Source organism: Pteropus alecto, unplaced genomic scaffold, assembly GCF_000325575.1.
Source record: "Pteropus alecto unplaced genomic scaffold, ASM32557v1 scaffold114, whole genome shotgun sequence".
In the NCBI taxonomy this organism is placed as follows: Eukaryota; Metazoa; Chordata; class Mammalia; order Chiroptera; family Pteropodidae; genus Pteropus; species Pteropus alecto.
This window is the reverse complement of record NW_006435793.1, coordinates 2,966,846-2,981,999: the sequence shown is the minus strand read 5'-3', so window position 1 is coordinate 2,981,999 and position 15,154 is coordinate 2,966,846. Positions and strand designations below refer to the sequence as shown.

At 44.3% G+C, this 15,154-nt stretch overlaps 1 protein-coding gene across 1 annotated transcript in view; it reads right to left on the bottom strand.

Moving 5' to 3' along the window:
• The window catches only part of GABBR2 (gamma-aminobutyric acid type B receptor subunit 2), a 332,110-nt gene that overhangs the window by 155,391 nt on the left and 161,565 nt on the right, over window positions 1-15,154 (bottom strand). Inside the window, exon 4 of the mRNA XM_006911541.1 lies at window positions 10,831-10,932. Coding sequence (XP_006911603.1) covers window positions 10,831-10,932 — 102 coding nt within the window. The remainder of the gene's footprint in view (window positions 1-10,830; window positions 10,933-15,154) is intronic.

Sequence of the window (15,154 nt, the reverse complement as noted above, 5' to 3'; positions counted from 1 at the left end):
CAGAGGAGAGAAGGGAGCCTCCTGGGTCCCTAGGACAGTGTCTACAGAAACGAGATCCAGCCTTCCCCCGTATTCTAGGCTTTTCTACCTTCCTGGAACCCACAAAGCTTCTCGATTAAATTTAATAGTCTCTGAGTTCTGACCTTTGTTCAACTCTCGACTCTACCAACAAACTTCAAGGGGGGCTCTCAGGTGGCTCTTTTTCCCATCACATCCTCAATTTCCTCACCTACAAACTGAGGATAATGATGGTACTGACCTTACAGGGTTGCTGGGGGCACTAAATGAGATAAACCCCTTAAAATGCTTAACACAGTTCCTGGCACATAGTAAATGCCCAACAGTGTAGCTAGTATTAGTATTTTATAACCATCCCCTGGCCCATCTTTATTTCAAAGGAAAATCTACATTTGAAAGCTCTATAAATGGTTACTTATTACTTTATTATCTTCTCAATGTGGTTAATAGGTATATGTTGTACAACAGCTCCAGTAACTCATTTATTCATTCAACAAACATTTATTCAGTGTCTGTCTGAGGATCCCTCCTGGTTCAGGTAAGGGGCCCTTGGTTGCTTTCAAGGGGGTGGGAATCTAGGCTGGACCCTACCCCACAGAGAACAGGCTAAAGGAGGAAGTGCTGGGCAGCCACCAGGAGACCAGCTGGGCTCTGCCTGCATGCCTGTCCTCCACCTCCGTCACTTCCTGCCTTCTGCAGTGAGGCTCAGCCTTGCAGGTGGTGCTACCTTCCCATGGTTCATTCTATCCTCTCCAACAGGCCTCGAGGACCTTTGATGCATAAAGAAGAGAAACATGCTTTTAAAGATCAGTTTTTAGCATCTTTCAAAATTGGAAAGTGCTGACTGGGAGGCCATTTTACTCATCATGTACTTTAGCAAAATAAAAAAGGCTTGGATTCTAAAATCATCCTTCGTTTGCAAGCAAGAATGGAAAGAGGAAAAAAAATGCTCTGAAAGGACTTTAAAAGATCATTAACAGAGCAGTTGAAGGAAGGCAAGCCTTTGTCATCACCATGTCTGCAATGCTATAAAAGTTCTAAGTTGCTTCCGTTCTGTGGACATGCTCCTAGGCACACCCCAGGGTCCTTCTGCTTGTTTGTTGAAATCTTTTTATCATTTCTTGCTGCCAACAGCATCCATCCATCCATCCATCCATCCATCCATCCATCCATCCATCCATCCATCCATCCATCATCCATCATCCATCTGACATTTATGGAACATCTACTTTGTGCAAGCCCTGTATTGCTAAACATGATATAGTAGAAACAGATTATTGGATTCTGCAGTCAGAGAGACCTTGGTTCAAATCTCAGCTCCACCACAGACCAGCTGCATGACCCTGGATCTTACTATACTACTGGTGACTCAATTTCCTCATCTCTGAAAGAGGAATAATGCTACCTAACTTGGAGGCGGCTGTAGGATTCATGATAATGAAACCCACCTGTTGGCTCCCATGATGCTTGTCCCTGGTTCACTCCTACCTCCTGGTCACTGCTGCTTAGAATCAGCTCCTCATCTTTCTGCCCATCCCTAAATACTGGTATTCCACACAGTTCTGCCTTCATCACTCTCCCTGGGCAACCTCATTCATTTCCCCAGCCACAACTCCTCTCTGTGCTATTGACTGCATAATCTCTCTCCCCAGCCTAGACTTTTCTCCAGCTGCCCACTGGACACCTCCTCTTGGATTCTCCCAGAACCTCAAGCTCAGCATGTCCCAAGCTGAACTTACTATCTTTCCCAACAAGACCCTTTCTCCTCTGAGTGTCCATCACTGAGAATGGTGTCACCAATCTCCCACTCCCCCAGGTGGGAAACTTGGCAGTCATCTTAGAGTCACTCCTTTTCCTCCTCCAAGCCATAACCAGGGCCTGTTGGTTCTGTCTGCTCATAGCTCCCAAATCATCCCGCAGCCCCAATGACCTGTGTTTAGCCACCACCAGTCCCTACGCAGTGAACCACAGTAGCCTCCTGGCTGGATCTCTACCTTTAGTCCTGCCCCATCCACTCTAATCTCCACAGAGTAGATGAAGGGACAATTCCAAGATTCACATGTGATCATGTAAAATCCTTCCATGGCTCACTGACCTTTACAGGTCAAACCCTGAGCTCTCAGTAGAGCATTGAAGGTTCTTTACTGACTCCTGTGCACTTCTCTAATCACATTTCTCACTAGTTCTCACGATTCACTACTCCTCCATGGCAGCAAGAATGAACTACCTACAGTTCTCTAAAACAGGTCTGCTATTTGTTCATTCACTCATTCATTTTCTCATTCATTCATTCATTCATTCATTCATTTTCTAACTCTATCCCCTCTTTCCTTCTGAAAGCTCATCCATCCAGAATGTCCTTCCCTCCCACCCCACTTATTCTGCCTGGATAGTGGCTACACACCATTCATGCCTTATCTTAGGCAACCCTATACTCTGAGAGACCATCTCTATCCCATCTTCCATTTATCATGGCACAAGTCCACTTACTTGTCTGTCTTCCCCACTGGACCGAGGGTAACTTGATTCATCCCTGGGTGCCTAGCTTCTAGCATAGGGCATAGCACACATATAATAAATAGGTATTGAGTGCATGACGAAGTGAATGAATGCTGTGTAAAGCACCAAGCACAAAGCCTGGCCCACTCTGGTTATTCAGGAAGCTGGTATCATCACTGCAAGAATATCCTGCTAACCTAAAGCCTAGACACTGATTGGGTTCACCATGTCCATTTCTTGAAAAGATAAAGGGACTCACATCTTCATGGCTGACCGCCTGACCACCTGCTGACAGATAAATAACGAGCTCTGCCATTTGTGGACCTTTTAGTGTCTCTGTTGCCTTGACAACCAAGTTGCATGGATCACGTTGTCTGTGCTCCCAGACCATTAGGATTGGATGAGGCTCAAGGGATCACTGATCTACTCAACCTTTTCCCAGAGAGGCAAAAAGCTTTCCCTAAGACTGCACAGCCCCTAGAACCAGTGTTCTCACCTTGGTGCCCCCCAATCATCAGTGGGCCTTAGAGAAAGATTCAGTCCGGAGCCAAGTTTTACCTGATGCAGGGAGCTATTCACACCCATTCCGATTTTAGATGGTGAGTAAGAGGGGGCAAGAGGCTGCAAAGTCTAGGAGAGAAGAGACAAGCCAGCATCCGGTGCAGCTGGAGCCTGGGATCCCCGGGTCGGGGAGAGGACAAAGGGATACGTGACTGAATTGGGATCCTTAGTGGGGGCCTGGAGAGCACTATTAAGAGCTTGAGGTGCTTCTCGAAGTGGAGTATGTACACCCCCGGGTCTCCACCAAGACAGCATTCCGGCCCACCTCCCCTCTAACCTCATCCTACCTCTCTCCCTGCTCCTGAGCACGCTCTCAGTAAATCGCTTTCACAAGAATCTCAGGCGCTGCTTCGAGGGAGTTCAACCTGAGACACCAGGTCACACAGATAGGAAGTGGTGGCACTGGCCTTGCCCAGGTCGGGCTGGCCCCAGAGCCTGACTGCTTGACCATTCTGCCTACATAGTGCCTCTGAGGCTGAGAAAGTCAACCCCACCAGGCCTGAGCTGCTGGAGCTCAGCATCCAGTGTGTAGCAACAACTCATGAAGAAAAGTCCTGCAACTTTGAAGTGAGAGGATCTGAGTGGCAGATGTAATTCTGACACATCCAAATAGCTGGCATGCATTTAAAAGATCAGCAAAGCAGGAGGTCACCCTGTGCTGTCTTTCCTGTGGCAAGAGTGTGGTGGGGACCTGCTCGAAGGTCAAGATTGACTCTGACATTGACCTCTGGGTTATCTGGCATCTCCTACCACCTCTGCTTCTGTCTTGGCCCACGTTCAATAGCTCTCTGGTTTCTCAGGGGCGCAGCCCCACAGACCCACTCCATCTACTGGGATGCTGGAAAGTCAAATGAAACCCTGTGCAATGTTGTAGAAAGAAATGAGGTGCTATGAGCCCCTGGGCGGCGGAGCTATTAGAAGCTGGCCATAATGTGGGCTGGGAGGTGGCCTGACATGGGGCAGTGGACACAGGTGAAGGGGGTTTCTCTGGCTGTGAGACCTGGGGTAAGCTGTTTGAATTTCAGAGTCCCTCCTGGCTCTAACAGACTGATTCCACACCTAGAATGAGTACTCTCTTTTAGCTAAAATTAGTCTTTCTTACACTTTTTTTTTTTCTTCGCTGGAAATGTCCCTAAAGGCAGCGAAGCAGGAGACAGACATTCTTAAGGAGGGGAGTAAAGAGAGAATAGCCCATGGCAGCTCAGTGGCGAAGCATGGCATTTCTTTAAAGTTTATTATTTTGTTTAAAAAATTCATGTATATTTAGCATTCCAATAACATATCTATGTTTATCTTAAGATAAAAATAATGCTTTTTCTTCCCATGTCTCTGAGGAAAACTGGCCTGCTGGGAAGATGCACAATATTCTAGCTTTGTGTCTCCTCAGGGTGCTCCTATGAACCGCAGCTTCAGGCAGACAGGCTGAGCTCCCAGCCTCTAGGATGGGGACGGAATTCCCACGAGGACTCTCCCAGGGAGCAAAGCTGTGAACGGTCCACCTCGAGACCTATCTCTGTGGTTTTCCAGTGATAGGCTTAATAATGGCCCCCCAAAGATGTCCATGTCCTCATTCCCGGAACCTGTGACTATGCTATGTGACTATGCTATGGCAAGGGGGAATTAATGTCGCAGAAGAAATTAAAGTTGCTAATCAGCTGATTTATAAAATAGGGAGATTTTCCCTGTAATCTGAATCTTGAATAGTGGGTTGGGGGCTGCTCCGGGAAAGGCGGATAAAACAACTGAAATGAGCAGAGGGAGATGTCTGAAGCCTGGTGCTCTCCTCCACAGGGCGCCAATGCTTCAGCGTAGCACTGAGGAAACACCCGGGGCTGGCCCCTGCACGGAGTGACCTCCTAGTCCAGTCTGGCAATGGTTAATGTTAAAGGCCCCTGTTCTGAACAGGCCCTAATGAGCTTAAAGGCCAAGGGTGTTCATCACAGAGATGGTTTTATTTCCTGACTTTCTTTAGAAGAACTTTGATACAGCATGGCTGAATCATCCTGATGAATTTCATTATTCAGATCCTTTATGTTTTCATTTATTTTCACTTAGGTGATCGGTCCAAATTTGAGAGAGGTTATGGCGCCCAATACTTTTGTGTTCCTGTCAATTCCCCTTTGTATTTTCTAAGAGGCTTTTCTTTATATATCTCGGTGAGATGTAGTTTAGAGCAATCATGGTCTATGAGTGTGTTACTCTTTTGGTGAATTGTACTCTTATCTATAGAAAACGACTCTCCCTAACACCTGAACCTTGAATTCTCTTTGCTCTAATACGAACACTGGGATTCTTGCTTCATTTTAGTTTGCTTGGTCTTTGACCTTTCTGTGTCACCCTGTTGTAAATAGCTATAGTTAGTTCTTCAAAGCACAATCTGAAAGTCTTTGCCTTTTAATAGGGAGTTTGACCTATTTGAATTTATGATCAGGATGATTACATCTGGTCTGCAATTATATTCTTCTTTTTCTGGTTTTCATTTTTACTTTGTTTTCTTGATACAGAGACTAGATTTTCTTTGCTTTTATCATGTGTGTTTAAGCTTCTGTTTGCATTATAGTATATTTGCCTCTCAGCTATTCTAAGCCTTCTTTAGCTTATATTGCTCTAATAATGAAACTCAAGCAAAAGGCTCTCTTTGGAGTCCCTCCTATGAAAGACCAGGAGTTTAGTGCCTGTTTTGTTTTTTAGTCATCCACTTCTTTGGCTCTGTTAATGGAATTTCGGTTTTTACATCTCAATTACTGTCGTTACAGTATCTATTTTTGCATTATATGTATATGTCTGTTTGCTTTCAAGATGAATTTTTGCATCTGTATACACTTTTATAACAATTGTTTCAACTTAGCTCTCTTTCCACAGGTTCAGGTGGTCTCTGCTCAGCTGTTTCTGTCATGACCTCAGCTGTAAAGTTTGGCACCTGGCTAGTACATCATGTGAGCCTCAGACATGGGAGACTATCTCCCTACAGCTCCATTGACTCTGGGATTAAATGCTGCAGAGGAGTCAAGGCGGCCTGGTTTTTGCCCATTTGTGGAAAATTTGTTTTTTTCTGGCCTGAATACTTGTAGATTTCTTTCTGTTTGGATTTCAAAACTTTCGCCACAATGTGTCAAAGTATGACTCTCTTTTCCTTAGTACCACTAGAATGTGGAATGGCAAGCTAGCCTGGATATACAGTCTACACATTTCCTCATGAAATTGTTGATTTTGTAGTTCCACCGTGGTTGAAGACTGGCAATTTTGTACGGTCCGATCTAGCAATTCTCTTTTGAGCTCACTTAAGTCTGTCTATTATTTAAAAAAATAAATAAACTTCTTATTTGAGAATAATTTTAGATTTACAGAAAAATCACAAAGACAATATTAACAATCTTATGATAGTATGGTGCATTTGTTATAATTAATGAGTCAGTATTAACTCATTATTATTAGCTAAAGCTCACACTTTTTCAGATGGCCTTAGTTTTTTCTCTAATGTCCTTTTTCTATTCCTGAATCTCATCCAGGATACCACATTAGATTCAGTTGTCATGTCTCCACAGGCTCTTTTTGGCTTAGACATTTCTAATTTTTGAACACCTAGACAGTTTCGAGGCATATTGGTTAGGTATTTTGTAGAACAGCCTGCAACTAGAATTTGCCTGATGTTTTTCTCATGGTTAGATTGGGGTTATGGGTTTTGGGGAAGAAGACCACAGAGGTAAAGTGCCCTTCTTATCACATCATTTCAAGGGTACATCCTATCAACAGGACTTAACCACTGTTGATGCTAACCTTGATTACCTGGCTGAAGTAGTGTTTGTTAAGTTTTCTATTGTAGAATTAACACCCCGCCTCCACCCCGAAAACTGTATTCTTTGGAAGGAAGTCACTTAACAAGTGGGTAGTTCTGCTCCATCTCTTTGAGTGTGAAATAGCTACATAAATTTGGAATTCTTTGGCATAAGAGATTTGTCTATTCTCTCCTGTCAATCATGCATATCAATATGGACTCATGGATATTTACTTTATACTTTGGGTTATAATCCAATACCACTTTTATGTTATTGCTCAAATGTCCCAGCCTGGCCACTGGGAGCTCTTTCAGTTTGCTCCTCTGACCCACCCCCTCAGTGTGAGGTAGTAGTGTTTTGAACACTCCCTTACTTTCTGGCACTACAAGATATTCCAGGATTGTCTTGACTATTTCCTGGCCCAGTCCTAGAATCAGTCATATCTCCAAGGAACCCTAATGCCTTTTCACAGAAAATGGTATTAGAAACCAAGATCTGGGTGCTGGGTACTGGGGTGCCTACTGGGGCGCTGATACTGGGGTACCTACATTTGTTTTTTATTTTGGTTTTGTTTCATTTTGATTTTGGTCCTGATTTTTCCTTAGGATCTCCCTTTTCCAGCAGCTATAACTGTTATCTTTCCTCTCATTATATTGGTCTCTTTGACCATTTCCTCTGAATTCAGGAAAAGCATCTCAAGTTTGTCTTCTGTATAACTGATTTTTATTTTTCTTGGCATTAACTCTGCTTTCTACTACCTCCAATGAAAATTTTAATTCTACTATTTGCTGTTTAGTTTCCTTCCTTGTCTTCTGTACCTTCTCTTTATCTTATCCCACAGTAAACTGAGATTCGCTTTTTCTATGAGCTTTCCAGAAGTTTCTTTTCTTTGCTCTTAAATATTTTACCCTTGTGTCCTCTGTTGGCTTTCTCTGTCCAGACTTGGTATGTTACTTACACACACTTAACAAATTTATTGAGCAAATTAGGTTTGGTTCCAGGTGATGGGGAATAAAACAGTGACCATGACAGATAGAAACCACTGCTTCCTAGAGCTTACATCCTAGTGGGAAGAGACAATTGACAAAACTAGGTGAATAGCAGGTCAGATGTTGTTATGGGTTGAATTATGTTCTCCCCAAATATGTTGGAATCCTAATCCTTAATCCTTTGGAATGTGATCTCATTTGAAAACAGGGTCATAATTACATTATTAACTAAAATGAAGTCGCACTAGAGTAAGGTAGGCTCTTAATCCAACAAGACTAGTGTCCATGTGAAGACCATGTGAAGAGAAAGGGGAAAGATACCATCTGAAGCAGAGATTGTAAGCCAAGGAACACCAAAGATTGGGGCTAACACCAGAAGTTAAGAGAAAGGCATGTGAGAGCCCCGGAGCCTTTTAGAGAACATGCCTTGCCAACGCCTTGACCTTAGACTTCTAGCCTCCAGAATGTGAGAGAATAAATTTCTGTTGTTTTAAGCCATCTAGTTTGTGGTCCTTTGTTATAGAAGCCCCAGGAAATTAATACAGATGTCCAACGAAAGATTGGGGCTAACACCAGAAGTTAAGAGAAAGGCATGTGAGAGCCCCGGAGCCTTTTAGAGAACATGCCTTGCCAACGCCTTGACCTTAGACTTCTAGCCTCCAGAATGTGAGAGAATAAATTTCTGTTGTTTTAAGCCATCCAGTTTGTGGTCCTTTGTTATAGAAGCCCCGGGAAATTAATACAGATGTCCAACAGTGAAATGGAAAAAGAAATGAACAGAAAGAGGTAGTAGAAGTGGGAGGAGCAGGGATTTAAATTTTAAATGAAACATTCAGGGAAAGGAAAAGTCTCAGAAAGGGGAACCATTCAGCAAAGATGAGAAGGAGGCACTGAGAAGAAACCAGGCAGGTTCTGGGGAAGAGCCCTCCATGCAGAGGGAATCCTCTGCCAACAGACTGAGCATGTTGCTCTTGGCTTTGCTATCCCAGGCTTATGTGACATTGGAATTGTTTCTCAGTACAGCTGCGTGGGACTGAGGAGAAATCTGGGCCCTGGTGTCACCCAGATCCAAGTTTGTATTCCAACCCCTTCCTTTCCAGCTGGTTGACTTCGGGTGAGTTCCTTAACCTCTTTGAGCCACGAGTTCCCCATTTGTAAAACAAGGATACGACATTTCCTCTATCTAAGGGCTCTGGAGAAGACTAAATGAGCGAGTAAAGGTCAATGGCTCTGCACAGGGGCCTGGCCACTTGTCAATGCATTGGAAAGACTGGCTGTGATTTTCATCTTAATATCACTCCTGCTTCTGTTGGAGTCAGCTGGTTGATGAACAGAGCATCCAGTTCCATCCCCAATTTCTTGCAGACTTTCAACTAGTGCTTCTGCTCCACACACAAAGGCTCTTTAAACTTTAAAGCCTGCAGAACTCTGCAGGGCCTCTGAGGTGCAGGAAGCTATTTCAAGTGCCCACCCTGGGGAGACACTGCATGTGGCAGGATAATGTCAGTTCAGACCAGGCCCCTCCCTCCACCCCCAGTTCCATCCCAGGTGCTCCCTGCAGAGCTGGCAGTCCACCCCTCTGGGTTCTCCAGTCTCCACACAACCTGGCTTAACCCTCAGACCTACCCAGCACGGTGGGGAAGAGCTCGGGCAGATCTGGCCCCAGCTACCTGGGCTGTCAGCAGGCCCTCTCTAGCTACTGTTTTCTCATCTGCAAAGGCTCCCGAGGCTAAAATGTTAATGCAGGTGTAATATCTGCTCCCAGCCAGGTGACAAACAACTGGTGTTCTACTTCCCTTGCTTTCTCTCTGGGCCTCTCTGTCTCCCCACATGTCATCTGAGGGCTTTGGAAGATGAGAGTCTAAACTGCCACCTTCTCTGACTAGTGTAACCTGGGACCCACCCAAAACAGAAAGGACATATCAGCAGTTGGCATCTGGAGTCTCCATGCCAACAACTTTCGGTGCGGATATGAGGGAATGGAAGAGAGCAAAGGAAGAAGGTGACAACTTTAACTATGTCCGTACCTGCTTACAAGCCCCCAGCAGCTCCCACTTTCAGGATAAAAGACCAACTTCTTAGCTCAGCATTCAGGTCTCATGGAAACTGGCTCCAAACTGTTTCTAGCCACAGCGTCTTTCCCCTGGCCTCATCCCTGATACGCCAGCCTTCTGGAATTCCTTCCGACCCCAAGCGCACCATGAGCTTGGCTGTTCTGCCCTCTGACCTTTGCCCCTTCTTCCCTGCTGGGCTCCTACAGGCCCCCATTCTCTCTTCCTCCATGGGCAGGCTCAAATGCTGTCTCTTCTCTGGAGCCTTGTCTGCATCCTCTCCCCGGGTGGGGTGAGTCACTTCCTCCCTTGTTCCCAGGCCCCTCTGTTCCTGATACCCCTGAGAGGTATCTGTCATCTTCACCAGCTGTGAGCAGCTTGAGGACAAGAGCAGGCCTGATGGTGCCTATGAAACCAGGAGAGGGTCTGTCACAAATAAGGTGTTTGAGAGAGTTTGTGGAATGAATGGAGAAATGACAGTTACGAACTACTGACAACTAGGCAAACTTCTAGTTGGCCCTTTCTGTTCCTGAAGTGAGTGTCACTGGAGGGGGTCAGGAGCCTGGACTTTCAGTCCCAACAATAGTACTTCTTTGCTGTGGTTTTGGGCAAAACAGTTCCTCTCTCTGAGCATCTTCGCAACAGAGATGATGCTCACTTGTGCCCTGCTTGCCTTTCAGGCTAGGTTGACAGATATAAAATCACCAAGTAAGCTCTCCATAGCTGTGCACCTGGCACTCCAAAATTGGCCAGTGCTGGACAACAAGCAAGGGGAAAGCCAAGGAAGCCAGTTCCTGGGATCTTTTCTCCAAGTCTGAGAAGCCAAGGATAAAAGGAGACAGCCCAAACTGGGGGCTTCTTCATAGTCAAGGGATGTGGAGAAGCCCAGGGGCAAGGCGTCAGTCTGTCCTTCAGGCCATGGCCAGCTGCACCTACCTTAAGCTTCTTGACACTGGTGCAAGGATCATTGGAGAAGCTCTCGGTGTCTGAAATCTCGATGTCCTCACCATACAGAACCCCAGTCAGATCGTTTCTAACCTGCCAGTAAAGAGAAAACAGAGGTTGGGTTTGCTGGTAGCCACAGGAAAGGCCGGTTCAGAGAAGTATCCTGGGGAAGCAGCTCAAGTGACTGAGGCGATTATCTACCAACATGAGACAGGAGTGGTTTCAACCTTCATTATAAACTAGATCACCCTGTGGGGCCTTGGAGATCCCCTAACTTCATCCTGCAACTGATACACAGGCTCAAAGAGGATAGACAGGGAAGAGGCTTACTAAAATTGCTCAAAAATTTCCTGGAAGAATCAAGATGAGCACCCAAGTCTCTGGAGTTTCATGCTGGTGATTCTCCATGGCATCACGCTAACTCCAAGTCAGGCTATTCAAATGTATCTTGACAGTATTTATATTTTGAAATATTTATTTGCAATATTACTTTACTTACAGGGTGAAGAAATAGCCAGGACATTCAGACAATGTAAGGGAGTATGGAACCAGTTGGTGATGTTAAACATAACAACGTGTCTGCTGACACACAAAATACCTAACATCTATATGCTTGGAAAGCAGAGGGCTGAAAACTCCAACATTCACCAAGACCTGCCAGTAGTGAAACAGCCTGCATGGATGGTATAAGGAAATGGTGGGGACTATGACAAACTGGTGACCACACGCCTCATCTAAAAATGCTATACAAGAATATTGGTCCAGAGTTACCAGAACTTCTTATTTTGGGGGGAGAAACCAGAAATCTAGATTTTTAAAATATAAGATCCCCCACATTTAAAATGATGATACTACTTTGAATTTTTTTAAAAAGTAAGGACCAAACTGAATAAATATGAAGTCTCTCTCTGGTCCATGGATGTGCACTCTCTGACATAAAGCAACAGAAACTAAATTGTGTGTTTTAGTAGAAAGAACCAGGTGAAGATTGTAGGACCCAGATTCTATGTCCTGCTCTGTCGCTGACTTGTGACCTTGGCTTCTCTGTGTGACCCTGACCCTCTCAGGGCTTCAGTTTTTTCCTTTTTGAGAGATGACCTTTAAAGGCCCTTCTTGTTCACACCTATTAGGATGGCTATTAATGAAAAACAGAAAACAGTCACAGGTGTTGATGAGGATGTGGAGAAATCGAAACCTTTATGCACTCTTAGAGAATTACTGTATGATCCAGCAATCCCATTTCTGGGTATATACCTAAAAAGCTGAAAGCAGATATCTGCACACCCATGTTCAAAGTAGTATTCACAGTAGCCAAAAGATGGACAACCCAAATGTCCAATGATAAATGAACAGATAAACAGCTTGTGGTTTATATATGCAATGAAATATTATTCATCTTTAAAAAGGAATGAAATTTTAATATATGCTATAACATGAATGAAACTTGGAGACATTATACTAAGTGAAATAAGTCAGATATAAAAGGAAATATGTTTTATATTTCTACTTATATAATGTACCTAAAGAAATTAGGCAGAAATTAGAGCAGTGGCTACTAGGAAGAATGCAGAATTATTGTTTAATTAGTACTAAGGTTCTTTATGGGTTGATGAAAAAGTTCTGGTGGTGATGGTTGCAAAACAATATGAATGAACTTAATGCCACTGAATTGTCTACACCTAAATAAAAATGGTTAAAATGGTAAATTTTGTGTTATATATATTTTACCAAGATAAGAAAAAGCACTTCTTGCTTCAACAATTAGTAGACCCTACCAATGTATATGTCAAAATTTTAAAAATAATTTAGACCTGAATGTCAAAGGATGGTCACTGGGAAGCCATCACCACAGAAGGGAGAGAAGGGGCTTCAATGGGAACTGCTGAATTTTATTTCCTTAAAAGAAATATGATGCCAATAGGGTAAAAAGGTGAACATTTACTAATTCTGAGTAGTGAGTCCATGGGTGTTTGTTATTCTGTGCTTTTCTGAATGCTTGAAATACTTTCTGATAAATGTTTTGTAAAAAGAATGAAACCGCCACAGTCAGAGTGAAGCTTGTCCATCCTCAGTTTTTACTTCTATTTTGATTGAGAACTAGTTGATTGGGACCTAGTTGTGTGAAAAAAAAAGTTGACTTTGCCATTACATTAAATTTCCACTGCCTCCAATCCTTTCTGGACGCAGTGGGGGCCTGTTATCTGTTTTGTGTGTGAGGAGGGTGTTGTGTGGCAACAATATATTTTTTTTTAATTAAGTTTATTGGGGTAACCTTGGTTAATACGATTATATAATTTTCAGGTGTACATTATAATTTGACATCTGTATATTCTATTGTGTGTTTACTACCCACAGTCCAGTTCCCTTCAGCTACCATATATTTGACTCCCTTACCCTGTCTAACAACAATTCTTAAACACAGAAAACGTGAAAACTTGCCCCTGCTGGAAGGCAATGCCGCTCAGTGCACAGGCTGCTGGGCCCACACAGTCAGGCCCCGGCTCTCTACTTGCATGCCACCCAGCTTTAGGAAAACTAGAGCTCTTGAATCTCAGTCTTTTTACCTCTAAAATGGGGGCAATACAGCAAGTAACTCACAGGGTTGTTTCAGGGCCCAGAAAAAACACTGAGGACGTGGAATGGCTTTGTAAACTCTAAAGTTCTTTACATTGCCTAAAAGCTGAAGGGGTCATTTCCATGCACAAGGCAAGGCATCAAGGACCATTCAGTGGTTTGTGGTATCTATCTTCGTGTAATGTGTGCTTGAAAGCTATGTACAACTAAGGCAGATTAAATATTTTATAGGTGGCCAGAACTCAAAACGAGACCAAAATACCCTAGCGGTCGTCTCATCCTGCCCCTAATTTCACAAGTGAGGAAACTGAGTTGTGTCTCCCAGTCTGGGGCTCTCCGCACACTCCTAGGCTGGCTCTTTTGGATCCTGCCAGATGTGGATAGTTCCCGAGGCCTGATGAGCCAGAACGGGTCAGAACAGATGGTCGGTGCCATCGGCCACTCACTGCTCATAATTTCAGCACAAAGAAGTCTGTGCTCAGCTCGAGTATTTATTCTAATGGACTTTGTAAGGAAAAGCAAATGGAAGAAACTGGTAATGTACAGTATTTTAAAATAACCAAAGCATGGAAAAGAAATAATGTAATTGATCATCCTCACGAGGGAAAAAAATCCACACCCTCGCATGTGGATAGAAGGACCATTCAGTGCACTGGTCAAAGACTTACTAGGTAAATTTGAAAAATACCATTTTTTCCTTCTGGAACTGCAAGTCTCTCTTGTTTAACAGAGCCAATGTCTTCTGGCAGTTTGCTGTAAACTGCATTTCTGCAAAGTGAGTCCTATTTTTTTATTTACCTCCATTATAAAAGCAGACATATGTTCTGGGAAAGGAGTAACCCTTAATTCTCAAGAAAATACACACACACACACACACACACACACACACACACACACACTCAAGTATAGCCAGGATCCTACTGGGGGCCTAATCTGCGTATTGGGCACAGGGAGGGAGCCACCAAGGGTCAATTTGCTGAAAGGCCCTGGTCATCTTGGGAGGGAGGAGGAGAGATGGGCACTAGTGGGCAGGGAGGGGACAGAGAAGAAGGCTGCCCCAGAAGGGAGGGCCAAGGCTGCCAGGGGAGCTAGGAGGACCATGAACAGGGGCCCCTGTGTTGGTAGAAGGGGTATTGGGAGGGCCTTGGGGTCAGCTTACAGGGCTGAGGTTGCCTAAGGAAGAACTCTGGAGCAGTGAATAAGGGCCCTGGCCACCAGAGCAAATCTGCAAAAAGCCTAATTCACTTGGTACCACAGAGAAGAACAGGTGGGCCAGAGCCCCAGGAATAAATAATCTGGGATGGGCTTGGAGGTGAGAGCTGTTGACTTTCCCCACCAATAACTAGCATGAACTGTGGACATGAAGTTGTGCCAGAAAGCATGTCCCTAAAGCAGTGGTTCTCAAAGTGTGGCCCCTGGACCAATAATACCAGCATCACTGGGAACTTGTTAGAAATGCAAATTCTCGGGCCCTATTCCAGACCTACATAATCAGACACTCTGGGGTGGATTCCAGCAGTTTGTGTTTTAATCTGCCCTCCAGGTGATTCTGATGCACCCTCGAGTTTAAGACCCATTGTCCTAAAAGAAGCAGGAGAAGGTCATTGGCATGAAATGAGAAAGAAGAGGAGACCGGTGCAGACCACAAGGACCTCATAATTCACTTGAGAGAGCCTGGTCTTGAGCCTAAGCACAGTGGGAAGCCATTACAAGGTTTCAGGGAGGGAGTGGCACGATTAGA